Source organism: Nilaparvata lugens, chromosome 9 (genome assembly GCF_014356525.2).
Source record: "Nilaparvata lugens isolate BPH chromosome 9, ASM1435652v1, whole genome shotgun sequence".
NCBI classification, from domain to species: domain Eukaryota; kingdom Metazoa; phylum Arthropoda; class Insecta; order Hemiptera; family Delphacidae; genus Nilaparvata; species Nilaparvata lugens.
In genome coordinates this window covers 30,458,409-30,480,283 of record NC_052512.1, presented here as the reverse complement: position 1 = coordinate 30,480,283, position 21,875 = coordinate 30,458,409, and the positions used below count along the sequence as shown (strand labels likewise).

The window sequence follows — 21,875 nt, the reverse complement described above, 5'->3', positions numbered from 1 at the left end:
TCCGCCCCATCAGCAAAGTTTGATTTTGGATTCCCAATTATCAGACTTCAGATACAATTTAAACAAAAAATTCCGAGTGGAAAAGATTGAGCATGAGAATCTCTACAATTAATGTTCAGTAACATTTTCACCTGAAATTGAAAATAAGCTGAGAATTCGAGAAAATAAGATTATTAAATTGCAAACTGTTGATTCTATTAGATCATTCACTACTAGTAATTCTGTGAACAGTAGACCTCAAGCAGTATTCTATGGAAATCTAGGAAATAAGATTATTCAATTGCAAACTTTTGGCAACTGTTGATTCTATTAAATAATTTACTATGAAGAGATAGCAGGCTTCATGTGTCTGCAGCGTTATTGTCCTGTCACCAGCTGGCTCAGATCTTAGAAAAGTAGACTTGAGATGCACGTGAACACTAACGTCAGGTGATCAAGTTTCATAACGGCAAGGAAAGTTGTGAGAATGCGTCACACCAGATTTTTTGTGAAGTGATCGGTTGAGCAGTGGTAATACGTGCTTGGGTGCGCGCCACCTTAGTCCTCCGACACTCCCAGAATCTAATAGTGCATAGTGCTTGCGTAGCAGCCTAGAAGTCTGAGGCTCAAACCAGAATATTATCAAACGTTTTGAGTCAAGGACACTCCCTTATCGAACGATCACGTTCCTATCGGTCCTGACTGAAGTATGACATTCCATTTACGGCTCAAATTATACATTCAGTTGAGGTGGGATTTCCTACCAATAAAAGCCATACGAATTTACTCTACTTCTTTCAGAAATACAGATGAAATAAGAATAGCATCAGCTGATGATAATTGAAATGCGAGTGTTCGTGCGCATAAGTCTGTAGGCGTACATACCCTTATGGGATCATGGAGCTTGAAATTTGAATTATTTCAAATTCTTTGGTTTTATCAGTTTTCTGCATGATTCCCATTTCATAATTATTGAATATCTGAGGATCGAGATTCGCTCTGGAGTACAAAAGTATAGAAAATTTATAACAAAAATAAAATTCATAGTTGTTTATATTTAGAATGATATACAATTTTAGTTAATATACTATATACTATTCTACACTAAAATCATCATAATTGATATTGAGTTTTGTTTGTAATCATTCAACTCATATTCAATCTTATTTTTATATGATCGTGTCGATTAATTTTTTGCCGAATAATATTTTTCTCGTAGATCTGGAAAAGAGACGCCTATAACATGGGCCTCTCTCACAGTTATCACTATTACTTGGTGCTAATCAGTAGGCCTACTATGATACTTGAAAACGTACGAAAAATCAATCATTGATTGATATAACAAGTGCTACAGTTTGTGGCTTAATTTATTTATTATTTATTCATATAGCTTTTATCGGTAGAGAGATGCAGTTTGAGCCTTTCTAATCTTGTTTACATTTTAGGGTTGGTTTTTACTTTCCTTGCCCTATTACCATAGGTAAGGAAAGTATTGCTTTCCAAAAAAATTAAAGGTACCCTAATTTTATGTTTTCTATACGTTTCAAGGTCCCCTGAGTCCAAAAACATGATTTTTGGGTGTTGGTCTGTGTGTGTGGGTGTGTGTGTGTGTGTGTGTGTGTGTGTGTGTGTGTGTGTGTGTGTGTCTGTGAACACGATAACTCCATTCCTAATCAACCGATTGACTTGAAATTCTAAACTTAAGGTCCTTATACCATGAGGATCCGACGATAAGAAATTCAATTCAAAATGGCGGATAATGGCTAAAAACCATATTTTTATCGTTAGTGTCTGAGTTTGACGCATCCTCAATAATTAGTATCTGATTGACGTGATTTGTGTATTGCAATGTTGACAGGAATGATAACAAGGCGAGAAGCTGAGCGACTGTGTAAATCGTTTCTGGGTGACAACTCGCCCCCTCGGCTGCCCGATGACTTTGCTTTCGCCGTTCACCATGAATGCGCCTGGGGGTGTCGCGGATCTTTCTTGCCTTCAAGGTGAGAAATTCTTCACTATCTTCTATGGTGAGGTCCACGGTATAATGGCAGTGTTTGCTATCCTTGTCTGTCATTCAACAAAGCGTTTGTTTGTTTGTTTGTTTTTAAAGCTTCCCAGAGACTCTAATCAGAGTATAGGAATTGTCAAAAATTTATAATACATACAGTATTACAAAAAAAGAAGAAAAAAATCACACAAAGGAACCCTCTCTACACACAAACTCTTCTGTGGTATAGAATACTCCAAGCATCAAAAAACTTTTTAATTCCTTCTCAAAAACATCGACATCTTCACAATTTTTCAAGTGAGTAGGAAGCTTTCTAATAAATTTAAGGCCCATATATGTAGGTTTTTTCTCAAAAAGAGCTGTTCTGTGATACAGTGAAGCATAGTCTCCTCTATTTCTAGTATTGTATCCATGCGAATCAGCATTTCTAGTCATTGTCTGTCCTCTAACATGCATAATCACCTCATAGATATAAATAGAGGGAACGGTTAGTATGCCTAATTCTTTAAAGTGGTTCCTACAGGACTCTAAAGGCATAATACCTTTGATCGCTCCAACAGCTTTTTTTTGGAGCTTGAACACCCCTCCAAATTCTGGCACGACCCACCCCACACAATAATGGCAAAGCGGATGTGTGACATTATGAGTGAGTGGTAGACAAAATTCATTTAGTATTAGCGTATAGCGCTATCTCTTTCTTGCTTTGCTCTGTTGCCAGATCGTCTTCTAACAATGCAGAATTAATAATTAATTAACAAAATATTTAATCATAATCATGAAGTTATTGAAAAATACAATTTCTTGTTTGATAAGATAAAATAATTGATTATTTTAAACGAGAATGAACAGTTGATATTACATCAATAAACCTGTATCAGCTACCTGTGAGGCTAAGGTGTTCCTCTTCTCCTTCTTCTCCACCTCCTCTCTTCTTCTCCTTCTTCTTCTACTAGTTTTGTTATTCCTCTCCTCCTCCTACCTTCTTCTTCTTCTACTACTTCCACTTTTCCTCATCCTCCTCCTCTTCCACTTTTCCTCATCCTCATCCTCTTCCTCCTGTCTTCATCTCCTTCTTCTTCTTCTACTACCTTTCTTATCCTTCTCCTCCTCTTGTCTTCTTATTCTCCTACTACTTCTCCTTCTCCTCCTCATGACTTCTTGGTCTTCTTCTTTTTCTTCTATTACTGAATTGAATTGAATTGAATTGAATTTATTGCCAAAAATCACATACAAATATTTGTGCAATACAATCACTAAAGTATGCAATATACAATCACCTAAAAATATACATTTATTGTAACTTGCACAACAATAATTATCAACGTAATCAATGTAATATTCGGCACTGCCAACATAAGAGTCCTTGTGTGTTGGCAGTGAGTTGCGGTTAAATTATTCTGCTTCAATTCAGGTCAAGTAAGAAGCGATATAAAAATTAAAATAAAAAGAGCTAAAGAAAGTATTACAGCAATATACAAAAGTCTCAAAGGCTCAGAAAAAAAAATTAAAAACTTAAGAATAGTACATACTATATGACAAAGTAGAATCCAATTAACCACTGTGACGTCTTGAGGCCATCATGAAGTGAATATTTCACACAGGGAATACATAAAAATATACGATGATGAGGGAACATTTACAATACCTGGTTCGAGAACGTGAAAATGGAAAAACCATTGCTCAATGTTTTTAGTAACAATGCTTGTTGGATACAATATTATACTTTATACAACTAGTTTGAAGAATATGTTATGCTCAATCCAATAATCTATGCTTTTGCTTAAATTACGTGTCATTTGTTTATCTATAAAATCGTTTGGAATTTTATTTATAATGTAGCTGCAATAATAGGTAAATTGATGCCTGCATATGGTTAGCTTAATGAGTTCTGTGTTGAATCTATTGTTAGGACGTGTATTATGGGGTGTTATGTGTGCAGGAAAATTAGATTTATTCTTATTGATATGGAGTATTATATTTTTCATATAATTCTGTCTTATTGTAGGGACCTTAAATTCAAGAAAAATGTCCCTACTAGGATAGAGTCGAGGTCTTCCTAATGCTGCTCTTATAATATGTTTTTGTAAGATAAATAATTTCTTCAGATGTGTATCATAAGCAGCTCCCCATACTTCATTAATATATTGAAATAATGAGTGAGCGTATGCAAAGTAAATTTTCCGTATAATGTCTATGTTTTTTATTTTATTTATTTTGTAAAAAATGTAAATGAGGTATTTCAACTTTGAGCACAAATAATCTATGTGTTTGTTCCATTTTAAATGTTGATCCAATAATATACCAAGATATTTAATCGTGTGAACCCTTTCTAATGTTTTTTGTGCTTCTGTATTATCTGTAGAGTTTTCATTGTTATTATTTGTTGTCCCTATTTTAAGATTTAAATCTGTTGCTGGTTGTCCAGTTATATTGGGTGAAAAGGTGATATACTTAGTTTTGTCAGCGTTTAAAGTCAGGATATGATCTTGAAGCCATTTTCTAATAATTATTAGGTTTCTATTGGCTATATTGAAAGTTTCTACCCAGCTTTTGCCGCTGAAGATCAATACAGTGTCATCTGCAAAAGACAGAGTGGTGCAATCTTGGAGGTTTAGTTTGAGTAGGTCATTCACATATAACAAAAAAAGAACTGGTGAAAGCACAGAACCTTGAGGCAAGCCGAAACCTGACGTATATTTAATATCAGTTTGACCCTGAAGATGTAGGTATTGTTTCCTTTCAGTCAAATATGAAGAAAATAAATCATTTGCTGCACCTCTAATTCCAGCCCTATCTAATTTGTTTAATAATATATTGTGAGGTATCGTATCAAAAGCTTTTGATAGATCCATGAACACTGCAAGAGTTTTTCTATTGCTATTAAAATTGTCAAAAATTATTTTGTTCAAGTGGATGACTGCATCTTTAGTAGACTTATTTTTTTGAAAACCAAATTGCTTTTCATTTATTATATTTTCTTTCTCTAAAAAACTCATAATTCTGTTTTTTATTATTTTTTCTAATATTTTGGAAAGGTTACTTATCAAGCTTATCGGTCTATAATTTTCTGGTTTTTTTAAATCTCCGGTTTTAGGTATTGGGATGATTCTGGCTTCTCTGAACTTTTTTGGGAAATATCCTTCATTTAAACATTTGTTGAATATATGTTCTAAGGGTCCAGTTATGTGGTGAGAAATTTTTTTTATGAAAGGTCCTGTGAAGTTATCTGGTCCTGGTGTAGATTTGTTTTTCAACTGATTTATAATTGACATTATTTCGTTTGAGTTTGTGGGGTTGAGAAAGATACTGTGCTGACATGAATTTGATAGCGATCGAGGAACTGGGATATCACTTACATTTCCTGATATTTTTCTGGCAAATGATACACCCACGTTAGCAAAGTAATCGTTGAGTATATCTGCATCTAGGCTTATTTCTTTTGTGTTTTTCTTTATTTCCAGCAGCTCGTTAATGTATTCCCAAGTTTTCTTGGCGTTATTCCTATGTTCATCGAACTTCTCATTAAAATAATCTATTTTTGCCCTTTTTATTAAATTATTTAAAGTATTCCGGTAGTTTTTGTAGCGGGTTTGCAATTCAATATTGTTTGGCTGTCGTGAGAGCTTCCTGTGTAATTTGTCTCTTTCTCGGATTGCATTGACTAGACTGGGTGTTATCCATTTTTTTAGTGGTCTATTTTTTTTACTTAGTCTGATTGTTTTTGTTCTTTTGTGTGTTAGTTGTGTCAATTTTTCAATGAAATTAGTAACCATTTGATCGATATTTTCGGTGCTGTAAACATCAGACCAGTTTTCAACCTGTAAGTCAGCTATTAATTCGTCAAAATCAGTTACAGTTTTAGTCCATAACTTCTCGGTTACCGTGTTATTTTTCATGGCTTCACTCAAGTGCAGTGAAATACTGTAGTGATCTGTTATATTAGTTTTAATAATCACGCCACGCTGCAGGTCTCTATTGTTTCCCCCCTCCTTAAAAATATGTGGTCTATGCAGGTACCATTTCCATTGACTATCCTTGTCGGTTTATTGATGTAGGATTTAAATCCATTGATATGTAGTGTGCTCAAGTACTCATTTGTTAAACTATTGTTTTCTAAAATATTAAGATTTATATCGCCCATTAGAATTACATTGGTAGTGTCCTTCATTCTGTTTAAACAAGCGTCTAGACTTGTTACAAAATTATTAATGTTGGTAGCTGGAGAGCGATAAATTAATATTATTGTATATTTGATGTTATCAATTGAACACGCCATACCAATGGAATTTGATTCTTCAATATCCAAATCGATCATATCAAAATGAAAATTTTTATCAACAAATAAACATATTCCATCACACTTTGAGTGTTTACTTTTCTTTTGTACAACATTATATCCTTCAAGACTGTAAGTAAAATGAGCATCATCCGTAATCCACGTTTCTGACAAGGCAATAATATGAAATTTAAAGTTTATATTAGCCAAATAATGAACCAATTCTTCAAAGTTTTTATTCAGGCTTCTTATATTAGTATGAAAGAAATTCAATAGGTTTTTATTGCTTAAGTTTTGTGGTTCATATGAGAATAAATCATCTATCTCACTTGTATCATGATAGCCTATGAGATCGTCATCACATTCAAGAACTGACATAGAAGTAATCTGTAAGAGTATAATACTATTCTGTAAAATGTATAATGGTATAAACTATAGAGAGAAAAAAGAAAATGAAAAGAAAGTTAGAACAAAGATAAAGAAAATTTTGTTAAAAAAAGAGGTAAAGCTATTTACCAAACTTGCGACTTCACGCCGCGCCTCTTTATACAAGGAATAATGTAAGAAAAAAGACTTTCCGTCACATAAGAAAGATCCAGAAAACTTAATTAAAATAAAATTGAAAGATAAAATGAATTCCTAAGTGAAAAATGATTTTATAACAAAAGTAGGAGTCTTATTGCTAAAACAAATAACAAAGAAATGAACCCGGATTTGATACAGTTTGGAACAAAATCAGCTGATACTGCAATCGTATCAGTCAAACATAATAAATTGAATAAACTCTTAGAATAGCCACCAACAATCCATTTAAGGCGAAAGAGAAAGATGAACACCAAAACAGAAAATCATGGTAATGAAACCGTTATACTGTATGCATTCACTGCGCTGAGTCACTCTGTTGATAAGGCCAGGTACCTAGGTTATAATAATATTGTCAGGAAAAGTCAACGACAATATCAGATTGCTATTCAGGCTTTCATCATTTTATTGTCATCATACATTGTTGTTTCCGACTTTGTGATAACTGAGTTCGAATAAAATGAAATCTCATCATAATGGAATTACAATAGGTAGTATACACGGTAGGATAGGTACCGGTACTAGTGAAGGGGTAGGCTATATCATTGTTATTCTTCACTTCACTGAGCGAGAGAAAAAAGATAACAATAAAAGATAATGAACGCAAAAGAAGAATTCATTGATAAGCTGTTTTTGTATTTACAGGGTATAAGTTATCTCTGAGCTGTACTGTGAAAACGTTTGTTCCAACTAAAAGCCATTTTATATAGTAGCAGTCACAATAGATAACAGTCTATGGCCCGCTTATCGGAGTAGTTTATTCCCACACATCTGCCTGATATTGTTAAATTCCCTGATCCTCAATTTCAATATCATTATGTTTCTTCATAGAAGAGATTCATGCATAAGTATATGAACATATTATATGATATATTTAATAAAAATATTCCATGTGCATATCTATATAAATTGTGTAAGCTTTACCAAGTCAAAAGTGTGCACAACGGTCACCAGAGAACCTATTCAACAAACCAGACTGTGTTGGTCTATTTCACAGTCTACTATTTTATATGGGGCTAATTAATTTCTTCCAACAAATGATAATGACACTTTGAAATATTCGGTTTAATTATTATAAATTAATCCATAGCAGCAATAAAAGCTTCCAGATCCCTGTCACTGTTAATCATTGACACTTTTCCCTTATCCACTGGTCTTACTTTAATGTTGCCCGCTCTATCCACCCACACGTATTTGAATCCCTTCTCCTTTTGAAGTTTCTTCAGTTGTGACAGAATCTTTCTACGTACCATAGTGAGTGACAAGTTGATGAACACTGGTCGCTCCTCGGTTTGAAATCCGACGTCGCGAGTGGAAAGTCTCCTCACCTGTTTCTTCTTATCAAGTACCTTGTGCGCGTCATCGCGTCGAACGAATTTCACGATGATCCCGGGAGAGTGTTGGTTTGCCCCCTTGGGCAGGCGGTGGCAGCTGTCTATCGCCTCCGGACCCAGGTCAACACCGACTGCTTTACACGTAGCCCGCACAACCTCATTGATTTTTTCTCCATGCACAGTAGGAATCCCGTGAATCTCGATCATATTTCTACGGCCGTACTGTTCGAGCGAATCCACTTTATTGTTTAGCACCTCTACACAACTTTTTAGTTTTGTATTTTCAGTTTGTAACTTTAATATTATATCCTGCTGGGTCTTAATTATATCTTCCAGCCTAATCCAGGTGTCAGAATTAGCGTTGAGTTTGGTCAAACAAGCTTCAAGCGAATGTTCCAATCTTACCTGACCTTCACTAAATTTTTTTTCAAGGTCCAACATAGTTGTCTTGAAGCAATCCGCTGATACGTCGGACAGCGTACAAACATTAGCTAAAGACGATTTCACCGGCGTTGCAACTGTATTATCATTTCTTTGACTACGTAACTTAGCCTCACATTTTTTGCACGACCAGGAATTCGACACTAGAAGCTCTAATTCCGCATCAGTCATCTACTACTACTACTACTACTACTTCTCTTATTCTACTCCTCCTCAAGGGAAGGGAGAAATGGGGGGAAGGAAGAAAACAGAGGAATAGGTACTCAAAATAAAGGTAAGCGAGTCCACTGAAAAATGAAAAAAACTAATGAAAAAACAATGCTGGAGCAGAAATCTCGAGTCATATAATTATCTAAATGGAAGAAGAAATTAAATATGTCCAGTTTTTACTTTCCTTGCCCTACTACCATAGGTAAGGAAAGTATTGCTTTCCAAAAAAATTAAGGTACCCTAATTTCAAGTTTTCTATACGTTTCAAGTTCCGCTGAGTCCAAAAACATGATTTTTGGGTGTTGTCTGTTGTGTGTGTGTGTTGTGTGTGTTGTGTGTGTGGTGTGTGTGTGTGTGTGTGTGTGTGTGTGGTGTTGTGTGTGTGTGTGTGTGTGTGTGTGTGTGTGTGTGTGTGTGTGTGTGTGTGTGTGTGTGTGTTGTGTGTGTGTGTGTGTGTGGTTGTGTGGTGTTGTGTGTGTGTGTGTGTGTGTGTGTGTGTGTGTGTGTGTGTGTGTGTGTGTGTGTGTGTGTGGTGGTGTGTGGTGTGTGTGTGTGTGGTGTGTGTGTGTGTGTGTGTGTGTGTGTGTGTGTGGTGTGTGTGTGTGTGTGTGTGTGTGTGTGTGTGAGTGTGATTTTAAACTCAAGGTCCTTATACCATGAGGATCTGACAATAAGGAATTCAATATAATTGAATTCAAAATGGCGGATAATTACTAAAAAACCATGTTTTTCACGGTTTTCTCGAAAACGGCTCTAACGATTTTCTTCAAATTCATACCATGGATAGCTATTTATAAGCCCTATCAACTGACATGAGTCTCATTTCTGGGAAAACTGCAGGAGCTCCGTAATATACTTGAGAAAAATGGCGGATAATTACTAAAAAAACTATGTTTTTCACGATTTTCTCAAAATAACTTGACCGTTTTTTTTCAAATTCATACTCTGTATAGTTATTTATCAGCTCTATTAACTGTGATGAGTCTCCTTTCTGGGAAACTAATGGGGGGTCCACCCCATCCTTGAGAAATGGACTTTGTAACCTCCTTCTCGTGCATGAGGTAGGTAGGTAGCGCAGTTCATAAAAAGAACACATAGTCGAGATATTTCATCTGTAGAACAGCTGTTTTGACGACTTTAAAAAAATGACGACTAAAAAAAAAATCATCGAATTTCACAATTTACACAAAGGAAAAAGTACTCTGAAAACAATAATTATATATTATACACATATACAGAAGTTTGATCGTAGTTTCAAATATGAGCAAAGAAAGTTGTGTGAGTGTACCACACCAGAATTTTTCACATATTATAAACAGCTCAATAATTATTTAATTAATTTTGTAAAATTTTGTAATTTTGTTAATTATTTTCTTAATTTTGTAAATTCATCCATACTTTTGCTGTAGTGTAAGCTATTGTATATAAGTGTATAAGCCAGTATTTATTGTAATCTACATAAATAAAGTAATCAATCAATCCTCTTCCTCCTGTCTTCATCTTCTTCTACTACCTTTCTTATCCTTCTCCACCTCTTGTCTTCTTATTCTCCTACTACTTCTCCTTCTCCTCCTCATGACTTCTTGTTCTTCTTCTTTTTCTTCTACCACTACTTCTCTTATTCTACTCCTCCTCCTGTCTTCTTCTTCTGCTACTACTTCTCCTTCTTCTCCTCCTCATGTCTTCCTTTTCTTCTTCTTCTGCTACTACTTTTCTTATTTTTCTACTTGTCCTGTCTTCTTCTTGTCCTAATACTTCTCCTTCTCCTCCTGTCCTATTTTTTTCCTCCTTCATCTTCTTCTTCTACTACTACTTTTCTGATTCTTCTCCATCTCATGTCTTCTTCTCCTTATACTACTCCTCCTTCTTCTCCTCCTTCTTCTCCTCCTCCTGTCTTCTTCTTCTTTTTCTTCTACTTCTTCTTCTTCTTCTAATTCGTCTTCTTCTTCTTCTTCTACTTTTCTTATTCCTGTCCTTCTCCTGTCTTCCACTTTTTCTACTTCTCCTTCTCCTCATCCTGTCTTAAGCTTCTAATACTCCTCCTTCTTCTCCTCCTCCTTTTCCTCCTCCTCATGTCTTCTTCTTCTACTACTTCTCTTATTCTCCTCCTGCTCCTATCTTCTTCTTCTTCTACTGCTTCTCCTTCTTCTCCTCCTCCTCCTGTTCTCTTCTTCTTCTTCTTGGAATTGATTCGATCATAGCATAGAGAAACGATAGTATAAGTAGATATCCCATGGTATAGGGCGTTTATGTAGCAACTTTTACTGTTATCCCAAGCCGATAGTTCACGTAGTTCTTTCCCATGCAGCTGTGTGACGCTGGTAGTCTCTCAAATTGTGCCGTTCATACACTCTCACCCCACTTTATATCAGGTCTATCGAGAGCCGAGCGAGCTTCATACTGACTATAAAAAAACATATTTTGGAACAAATGACTGAAACTGTCCGGCCCTAGAACGATCACATGACAACCATCCCTCACCATTCCACCAATATAAACCTTTATATAATATATATATATTATATAAACTTATGTTATTTCAATTATCCACTGCATACTGCTGTATATTACTGAAAGTTGATAACCCTGATCTACTTTCAGCCTACTTCATCTTATTAATCAATTATTTGATCTTATCTACCTATATAATTGTTTTACTTTATCAATTTTCTTTTTTTCCCTTTAATATTCATATTGATTAAAACTTTTACAATATTTCCATTAATAAATAAATCCTTAGTTTAAATAACGAAATTAACGTTTTGGTAGAGAGTTAGTGGGGAGGATATTTTTAATATTCTTTCCGAAGAATGGACATTGATATGTCCAAAGCTCCGCCAATTTATGTAGATGCATAACAATATGATTATTATCTATAGTTATTATATTACAAATTGCTTTTTCATATCATATACAGTTCAATAATTATTTTCTTAGTCTATATTATGTAAATTCATCTATAATTTTGCTGTATTGTAAGCTATTGTATATAAGTGTATAAGCCAGTATATATTGTAATCTGCATAAATAAAGTACTCAATCAATCAATCAATCAACCCCAACAAAACAGTAAAAATTGACAATAATCGACAGTAATCGGCTTGAGATAACAGTAAAAGTTGCGACATAAACTCCCTATACCATGGGATATCTACTCTTGCAATTGTTTCTCTATGCCGATACTCACTTGTTTCAATGGTTTGAAATGTGGCAGATACAACAGTTCGCGAGCCAAGTGCATCAAATGCTCCATTTGCGGCCTGTTCTTCTCGCCCAACAAGTTCATCTTTCACTCGCACAGGTCGGGGCCGACGGCGCGCTACGTGCAGCCGGATGCCGCCAACTTCAACTCGTGGCGACGTCACATGCGGCTGAGTGGCTCCCCGCCTGAGGAGATCGTCCACGCCTGGGAGGATGTCAAGGTAAAAGTAAGTTTTATTCACACTAATACCCTACTCAGTCATTGGCAAACTACAGAGTTTTTACACTCTAAGGGCCGTTTGCACAGTGTAAGATAGTTTAAGCTAAAGAATAAGCCAAATCTGGATTTTTTTTTGTTTAAACTAAAATTCCGTTTGCGCAGTATCAGTTTAAACTCTGTATTGAGTTTAAACTCTGGGAAAGTTTGAACCACCAAAACAGGAGGTTTAAACCAAATAATTTGGATTAACTAGACATCTGTAAAATTTGATGGGGAAACAGCTGATAGTAAATTATTTTTCGACAGTTGTTTTTAATGCTTCTGTAGACGATAATAATTATTTTCCTCCACCTACTGTCTAAAGTACTTACTTTACTCCCTGAAACATGATACTAAAGTGTCACTTTTTCGCTCTCGGTACTAAAAAACAGAAAAACTCCCTAGGGAGTAAAAGTGACTCCATTAAAATAACATGGGAAGCATCTCTATTTCAAAAACGTACATTTGGAATAGGTCAGAAGGTCTAAGCTCAGATGAGGAAGCATATAGAGTAGTCATTAAACCAACTAAATTCAATACCTCAACCAGACATTTGATCGATATATAAAATTTATGTTTGTATGCTGAAATTATTATTACAAACTTCATATCACTATTCTTAAAAAAAAGTATATGTTTTTTTCTTTTATTCCATGTTACTCAAAATATCAGCCAACGAATATTACTTATTAACTAATCAAATTTGAAACGGGAACTTCATCATAGCTGTAGTTTTGGCTGTCATTGTTGTTACAACTTTAGCCGACATATAGTGCTGTCGGAGGAGAACTGTGATTACAAGCCAGCTGTTTCTGTTTACTTTTTTGATTATGACATGTTGTAACACATTGTTTGGTCACATACGTTTTGAAAAATAATTTTATTAGCAGTTTTTATAAAAATGTAGGTGGAGGAAAAATGTTGTGTATATCACGAGTGAAAAATGTTTTTTCTCCCTCAGGAGAATTGTTGCCCTCGGCTTCGCCTCGGGCTTCAAACTTTTCCCTCAGGGAGAAAAAACAGAACTTATCACTCTAGATATACAAATAACTATTTATCAACTTGAATACTCTGCAATGATTTTGTCACAAAACTATAATTGTTTTGAAAATAATTGATTAATTTTCATTCGGTGTCCGTACGTTATGACTCAGATATTCTTTTGTCTGTCTGTATGCATGTAACGCATTTACGGCCGAACGCGTTGATAGAATTCTATGAAATTTGGCAGGAATATTCCTTTTTTAACTGTGCGTCGATGTACACAAGGTTTTTTGAAATTTCTTTTTGAACTCTATCAATAAAAAGAAGGAGTTCCTCCATACTCCGTTATATAATATAATTATTCATAATCAATCAGCTGACAAGTGGATTATTCATTGCATGCATTACCCAGATGTCTGGAGAAGCCAGTGAACAGGTGAGACTAGATACTTGTGGATGAGAAAACTGCGTGAGGTCTACTGTTTGCAGAACTAATAGTGAATAATTGATGTACAGTAGAACTTCAATTTTCCGAATTAATGGGGACGGGCACCCATTCGGATAATCGGAGTTTTTTAAAAAATTTCCATTGGAGAGAAAAAAGCTACGTTTTGATATTGCACTATTTTTTTATTGAATTAAATGAAAGAAACATGATATTTTCAAGACTGACGTCACTGACTTCGCGGAGGGAAGAACAATATTGAGCGAACGCGCAAACACTGGCTTCGTAATAGTATATTTCACACCTAGAGCAGAAAATGAGATTTTTCCGGCTCGAAATCGGTTTTCAAGCCTCGGACTAGAAAAGATTGAGAGCTGGAAAAACATTTTTGCCCGTGGTGCGAACGCTATTTTTCGCCACACACAAAAATAAAAACCTAATAGACAAATAACGAACACAAAATAATAATGAACACCAATGAGAATAGTTGTTTACTAAGCACTTCCAAAAGCAGAAGTGGAAGGTGATAGCTCTAGCAAATCTGAGGTAATCTGAATATCAGGAAATTGTCCAAGTATTTTTATTTTTTATTCTGATTTGTCTAAATAACCTAAAAGATGATGTTTAATTATGTGGGAGGTTGAGTTTATACTTTTTTATTCTTTCAAATGACAATAAGATGATATTATTATAAATGTTTCAATTATTGAATAATGAACACAAATAATGAAAAGTTTTTTGATCAGCTGTTTTTTGATCACCTTTCTTAGTTCCATGTTAGCGGCTGGAAAGGGTACTCTTTCCGGCCTAGGCCGGAAAGAAACCTGTTCTGACGTCAGACGAGAGTCGTCTGCAAACAATGTCTTTCAGATCTACGTAGGGACTGGAAAACAGCTGCTTTCTGTGCAGTGTGGTGAAAATTTTTTTCTGTAAGTGATTCGGATAATCGGTGATTTGGATAGTCGGAGTTCGGATAATTGGAGTTCTACTGTATTTGTTAATTGATTTGAATGGGTTGGCTGCAGGCGATGTTCAATGGAGGCACTCGGAAACGGCTGCTTTCTACACCCGCTGGGTCAGCTCTCACAAGCCAGTCACCGGCCCAGGGCTCCAAGGCGTCTCCACCGCATCACATCATGGTCACGCCCAGCTCCGGCCCCATCCACCAGAAGGCAGCTCATGGTGACGTCATCATGGGTCACCAGGGGGCACCACCACCTCCCTTCCCACTGGGGGCAGCCCCCTCACGGGTGCCCTCACTGCCTCTCGTCATGGACTATGTTTGGCATCACGCTGGCATCTATTCAGGTGACACACTCTCATATTTCTTCTATGTTTGGTTTTGTAGCAGCTAAATTTAAAAATCTACTTTGTGAAAATAAATTAAGGACTAAAAATGTTGTGAAGTGAACAACTACAAGACTTAGGGCTGTTTGGTACACTTTTTTCATTTAAATTGGATAATATTCTTCAATATAATTGTTAAAATCATTCTCAACTCGTTCATTTAGCTATCAAAAAATCAAAGTGAAATAAAAACAAACTGAAAATTATTACAATTTAGTCTGCAATTTACGATCTTGATTCATAGCCTCCAAGCATAAACAACACAATAAGCAGACAGCAGTTTTGTGATAAACAAGCGCCATGTTGTGACGTCATCCGACTGGAGGTTTGGAAGAACTGTTTAGTTGAATAGAAGCATACCACGCAAAAAGTGGTATGAGCAGCAGTGTGACTTATGTGTGTGCCTTATCAGAGCCATAGCTAACAGGGGTCTGGCAAACGACTCTGCAACGAACATCCATTTATGGGTGAGCTGTTAACTTATGGCTCTGTTAACTATGGGTGACTTTATGTAGTGACTCTGCAACCGGACATTAGTGCTTTGAAAACTATGACAAGGTGCTTTAATTATGAGGAGGGGGAAACACTCCACTTAAGAAATTGATTCATAATATAGTTCACTATATCAAACAGAAGTTGTGTTCCCCCAAATTGAAGACTTCAGAGCTTTAAAGATATTATCCAATCAATGCTTACTAAGCATAATCATTTTCATTTAAGCAAGGAATTTCATAAATTATTATTTTGAAATTCGATAGGTATCAAGCCTTACTGCTTGCCTTGGCTGACACCGTCTCCACTTCTCATCCCACCGCCGCCGCCAGCGCCCACAGCGGTCAACATGACAACTAGCATCAACAGCAACCATGTTTCACAGCCGGATAAGCAAGCAGGTCAGAGAGTATTGCAATACATTCCTCTTAATTGTGTATTTTTATTGTGAATAATGCTCACATGAACTTTTAATATATATTTTAACATTATCTCCTGGAAGTTGGGTAGTCTATACTATAATAAAGGAAAGAATTGGCTTATACACATGTACGGGATAGGAAAATTATGTTTGACGCATCATCACGTCTGAACTACTGGACTGATTAACTTGAAATTTTGCATATAGATTCTCAATTAACCGGGGATGGTTATAGGCCCATTTTCAATTCTTCAAGATTCCATTACCTCAAGTTTTCAATTTGTCAAGTTTCAAAGTAGACCCTCGCGGAGCACGGGTTACCTGCCAGTTCTGAATAAATGAATGATCAGATCTCAGATCTTTTTTCAATTAAATACTAATATTTAAATTGATGAGCGACTATTTCAATCTACCATTCATTTTGTAATTAAATTATTTTCTTGAACAATTTTGAAATAGAATCCTCTTCTACAGTGGGGTCCACGTTATAATGGCAGTGTTTGATAGTACTGGTATTGCTATCCTTGTCTATCATTCAACAAAGCGGATAGCGCTATCTCTTTCTCGCTCTGCTCTGATGAAAGATCGTCTTTTAACCATATAGAATTAATAATTAATCAACAAAATATTTCATCTTAATTTGTAAGTTCATTATGAAATTATTGAAAAATATAATTTTTTGCTTGATAAGATGTAATTGATTATTTAAAATCACCACAGTGTGAATTAAGTTATCATTTATATAACCTCTAGACCCTGTGTATTCCAAATTAAGGTTTAAAGCAGTTTTGGGCGAATGCATGTTGTTTTTTCAATTTCAATTTCAATTTATTTATTCACACACACACACACACCACACACACACACACACACACACACACACACACACACACACACACACACACACACACACACATAAGATACATCAATATGAAATAAAAATTAATTTAAAAAAACTTTTTACTTGCATTGTATCTATTGCCTATGAATAAAATGAGAATGAGCGGTCAATTTTACATCAATAAACCTGTCTCAGCTACCGTCCATAGAAGACATTGACAAAACAGAGTATCGGCAACTATCTTTTGTCATTGCCATTATAACGTGGATCTCATTATAGTGATCTATTGATTTATTGATTGATTTATCGATCGATTGATTGATTTGCAGGTCACCATCAGCATCACCATACCAGCGCTTTCAGACCTGTTTTCACGAGTGCTTCAATTTCACCACCGACTCGATTCCATATTGGGGACACCTCCCTCTCCAACACACTACCCCCGCCTCCCCTGTCACGAACACAATTTGCAGACCATGTCAAACCTTCCCCCTTGGAACGGAGTCCACTGTCTTCACCAAGGTAGGTGACAGCTTGATGAATCATACAATTCAATTCATTTTCACGAGAAATAAAAACATAATCAATTGTTAAAAAAGAAACACAAATCAAGAAAATACACTTCCCCACCACATAAAATAAAAACATAATAAATTGTTACAAAAAACACAAATCAAGAAAATAATTTTTCGCCCCACTAGGATGTAATGAGCTGGTTTTCGTGCGTCATATGAAGGCCGAAAATGATTGTTTTCTGACCAGGCCGGTGAAAGTTTTACGGCCCTAGGGCTGTAAAATAACCTTGGAGTCAGCTGATTCTGATTTGATGTGAACGTGTTTACAAAATGGTTTATGAAACGGAATCAGTTTATGCTTCTAGAATTGAATAAGTATTCTGCAATAAGATACAATCATTTTATTTGGATGAAAAAAATACAGATAAGATACATTTTATAGACTATTCAAATTCGATTTTCAGAGTAGGATAGAACTTCTAACCTAAACTTCCGAAGTCAACAACAACAAGCATTGTTGACGTTGACATTCAGATTCCAAATTTCAAGTGTGCTAAAACAGCTGATCAAAAAACTTTTCATCATTTGTGTTTATTATTCAAGAATCAAAACATTTATAATAATATCATCTTATTGTCATTTGGAAGAATAAAAAGTATTAACTCAACCTTTTACATAATTGAACATAATTTTTAGGTTATTTAGACAAATCAGAATAAAAAATTAAAATACTTGGACAATTTCCTGATATTCAGATTACCTCAGATTTGCTAGAGCTATGACCTTCCTGTTTTGCTTTCGGAAGTGCCTAATAAACAATTATTCTCATATTTATATTGTTTATTTTTTTGTGTGGCGAAAAATAACGTTCTCACCATTGGCAAAAATGTTTTTCCGGCTCTCAATCTTTTCTAGTCCTCGGCCTACGGCCTCGGACTTGAAAACTGATTTCGAGCCGGAAAAGTCTCATTTTCGGCCCTAGGTGCGAAATATACTATTCTCTACTTGAGTCTGGGGGAAGGAAATTCTTATCTTGATAAGCTTTGAAAACTCAGGCCGGTTTCAGAGCTCGGGATTAAGCTAAGTTCCAGACTGGAGTTAGGAAATTGGCTTTTCGAAAAGGGGCGTAGTCAAAGTTTTTATGATAATCATTATTTTCTCATTTCTATAATTGGCAACGTTTTCCCTTGACGAAATGAAACATCCCTGAATAATTCAAAATAGCTGTAACTTTACACTATTTTCTCTTTATTCTATTTTGTGTTCAATTTTCTACTAGGCCTATGTGGACTATCAGCTTGAGATAACAGTACAGATGCGACAACTTTTACGCCCTAAACCATAGAGAAACAAAAGCATAAGTAGATATCCCATGGGATAGGGCGTTTATGTCGCAACTTTTACTGTTGTCTCAAGCAAATTACTGTTGATTATTGTAGAATTTTACTGTTTTGTTGGGGTGAGAGTGTATGAACGGCACAATATGATAGACTATCAGTGTCACACAGCTTCACGGGAAAGAATTACATGAACTATCTGCTTGAGAAAAGTTGCGACATAAACGTCCTATACCATGGGATATCTACTTACGCTATTGTTTCTCTATGGTATAGGGCGTAAAAGTTGTCACAACTTTTACTGTTATCTCAAGCTGATAGATAGTACACATAGTTCTTTCCTGTGAAGCTTTATGACGCTGGCAGTCTCTTATATTGTGCCGTTCATACACTCTTACCCGGTCAAAACAGTAAAAATCGACAGTAATCGGCTTGAGATAACAGTAAAAGTTGCGACATAAGAGATAGATAAAAAAAGAAAATAATAAAATTTTTTTTTTTTTTTTTTGAATATTTATTTATTTATTTACAACAATATGGGAGCACACGGGAAAACCCAAAAATTGCTCCCCAATCAAAAAAAAAATTACAATAAGCACTTTACAAAAAAACTTAAAAATAGAGAGAAAGACATAAGGAAAAAACTATTTCATATTTGTGAAGAGAAAAAAAAATGTGATGAGAATCTAAATATACTGAAAACTTAATATACTAAATACTAGATACTATACTATTATTATACTGTACTAGAAACCATTTACAATATGAGAAAATAATGAGAGGAGAATCAAGAAAATACAAATAACATTCCAATAATGAGATAAATGATAACAGAGCTGAATGAATAAACGCTCTATACCATGGGATATCCTCTTATGCTGTCTCTCTATCGTATTATTCAATTAGTTTGGAATGTTTTGGAAATAAAACTCTGATTTTTTGTACAGCAGGTCACGCAGTGATCGTGATGATGAAGACGAGTTCATGGAAGATGAGACTCATACGAAGATCGTCCCAGAAGTAGCGACGAGTGTTGGATGCGATGGAGGGGGAAATGAGGAAGGTGACAAGCGAATGGAGGAGGCAGGTGGGGCGGATGAGGCGGGACAGAGAGGGGATGAGGAGAACGAGGATGAGGAAACAGTTGACATCGAGACCTGTCCTGAGGATGAACTGAAGCCGAATCCATTCTGGGCCCACGACAACGAGAAAGTGAGTCATCTGGATCTTTTGCATGTACTGTACCATAGGAGTGATCCGTGGTCTATAGTGAGGTCCATGTTATAATGACAGTGTTTGATTAGCAATGGTATTGCTATCCTTGTCTATCATTCAACAAAGCGGATCTCTTTCTCGCTTTGTTCTGTTGCCAGATCGTCTTTCAACAATACAGAATTAATAATTAATTTAACAAAATATTTCATCTACATTAAGTAAATCCATTATGAAATTATTAGAAAATAATTCATTGCTAGAATAATTGATTATTTCAAACGAAAATTAACCGTTAATATTACATTAATAAACCTGTATCAGCTACCGTCTATAGAAGGCAATTGACAAGACAGAGGATCGGCAACGTTCTTCTTCTATCTTTCTCCACTGTCATTATAACGTGGACCTCACTATAGAATTTTTTTACTGATATGCATGTGTATTTGAAGATGAAATCTGTGTAATGATTTTTAGACAATTTCTCACTCTATAATTTGAACTAGATAGCTATCTATCGATTGCAGTTTGTTTCGTTGTATTTTTATTCTTAGATCAACTATAAAATTAACGTCAAAATAAATACTGAATCAGATGTAATTTTCACAACAGAACTGATAAACAAGATGAAATCTGGTGATGATTTTTAGACAATTTCTCACTCTATAATTTGAACTAGATAACTATCTATTGATTGCAGTTTGTTTCGTTGTATTTTTATTCTTCGATCAACAATAAAATGTACGTCAAAATAAGTATTGAATGAGAGGACATTTTTACAACAGAACTGATGATCGACATGAAATTTAATCTGGTGATGATTTATAGACAATTTATCACCCTATACTTTGAACTAGATAACTATCTATCGATTGCAGTTTGTTTCGTTGTATTTTTATTCTTCGTTCAACAATAAAAGGAACGTCAAAAAAACTGAATCAGAGGTAATTTTTACAACAGAACTGATAAACAAGATGAAATCTGGTGATAATTTTTAGGCAATTTCTCACTGTATAATTTGAACTAGATAACTATCTATCGATTGCAGTTTGTATCATTGTATTTTTATTCTCCGATCAACAATAAAATGAACGTCGAAATGAATACTGAATCAGAGTTAATTTTTACAGCAGAACTGATGATCAACATGAAATTTAATCTGGTTATGACTTTTAGACAATTTCTCACTGTATAATTTGAACTAGATAACTATCTATCGATTGCAGTTTGTATCATTGTATTTTTATTCTCCGATCAACAATAAAATGAACGTCGAAATGAATACTGAATCAGAGTTAATTTTTACAGCAGAACTGATGATCAACATGAAATTTGATCTGGTTATGACTTTTAGACAATTTCTCACTGTATAATTTGAACTAGAAAACTATCTATCGATTGCAGTTTGTTTCATTGTATTTTTATTCTTCGATCAAAAATTAAATGAACGTCAAAATGAATACTGAATCAGAGGTAATTTTCACAACAGAACTGATAAACAAGATGAGATCTGGTGATGATTTTTAGACAATTTCTCACTCTATAATTTGAACTAGATAACTATCTATCGATTGCAGTTTGTTTCATTGTATTTTTATTCTTCGATCAAAAATTAAATGAACGTCAAAATAAATACTGAATCAGAGGTAATTTTTACAACAAGCTGCTCGTTACTTGGAGAGCAAAAGATTACTCCACGGTTCTTTACACATAGCTTCAATTCCAGCATTCAATTTCCTCTCCTTTGTCCAATTTCGAATTTGAACTAAGAATGAGGGAGAAGGGAAAGACGTGACATTTGTGTTTTGAGAAAACAAATTAATTCAGTCTCTCAAGTGTCAAGTGAAGAGAGGAGAATAAGAGCGAAAGAAAGAGAGAGAGTGTGTGTGAGAGAGTGAGTGGTGAATAGAAAAGAGATTACTCCGTTATAAAATGGTCTTTTCCCAAATGACACCCGCTTAATTCATTTAATCAAAGCTAGGGCGCAACTC

The 21,875-nt window shown here is 35.1% G+C and overlaps 1 protein-coding gene across 1 annotated transcript in view; it reads left to right on the top strand.

Annotated features, from left to right (window-relative positions):
- LOC111061853 (ski oncogene) overlaps nucleotides 1-21,875 on the top strand; it is a 122,771-nt gene that overhangs the window by 38,049 nt on the left and 62,847 nt on the right. The window contains exons 4-9 of the mRNA XM_039435299.1: nucleotides 1,838-1,979; nucleotides 12,045-12,258; nucleotides 14,745-15,027; nucleotides 15,825-15,959; nucleotides 17,150-17,342; nucleotides 19,620-19,884. Coding sequence (XP_039291233.1) covers nucleotides 1,838-1,979; nucleotides 12,045-12,258; nucleotides 14,745-15,027; nucleotides 15,825-15,959; nucleotides 17,150-17,342; nucleotides 19,620-19,884 — 1,232 coding nt within the window. The remainder of the gene's footprint in view (nucleotides 1-1,837; nucleotides 1,980-12,044; nucleotides 12,259-14,744; nucleotides 15,028-15,824; nucleotides 15,960-17,149; nucleotides 17,343-19,619; nucleotides 19,885-21,875) is intronic.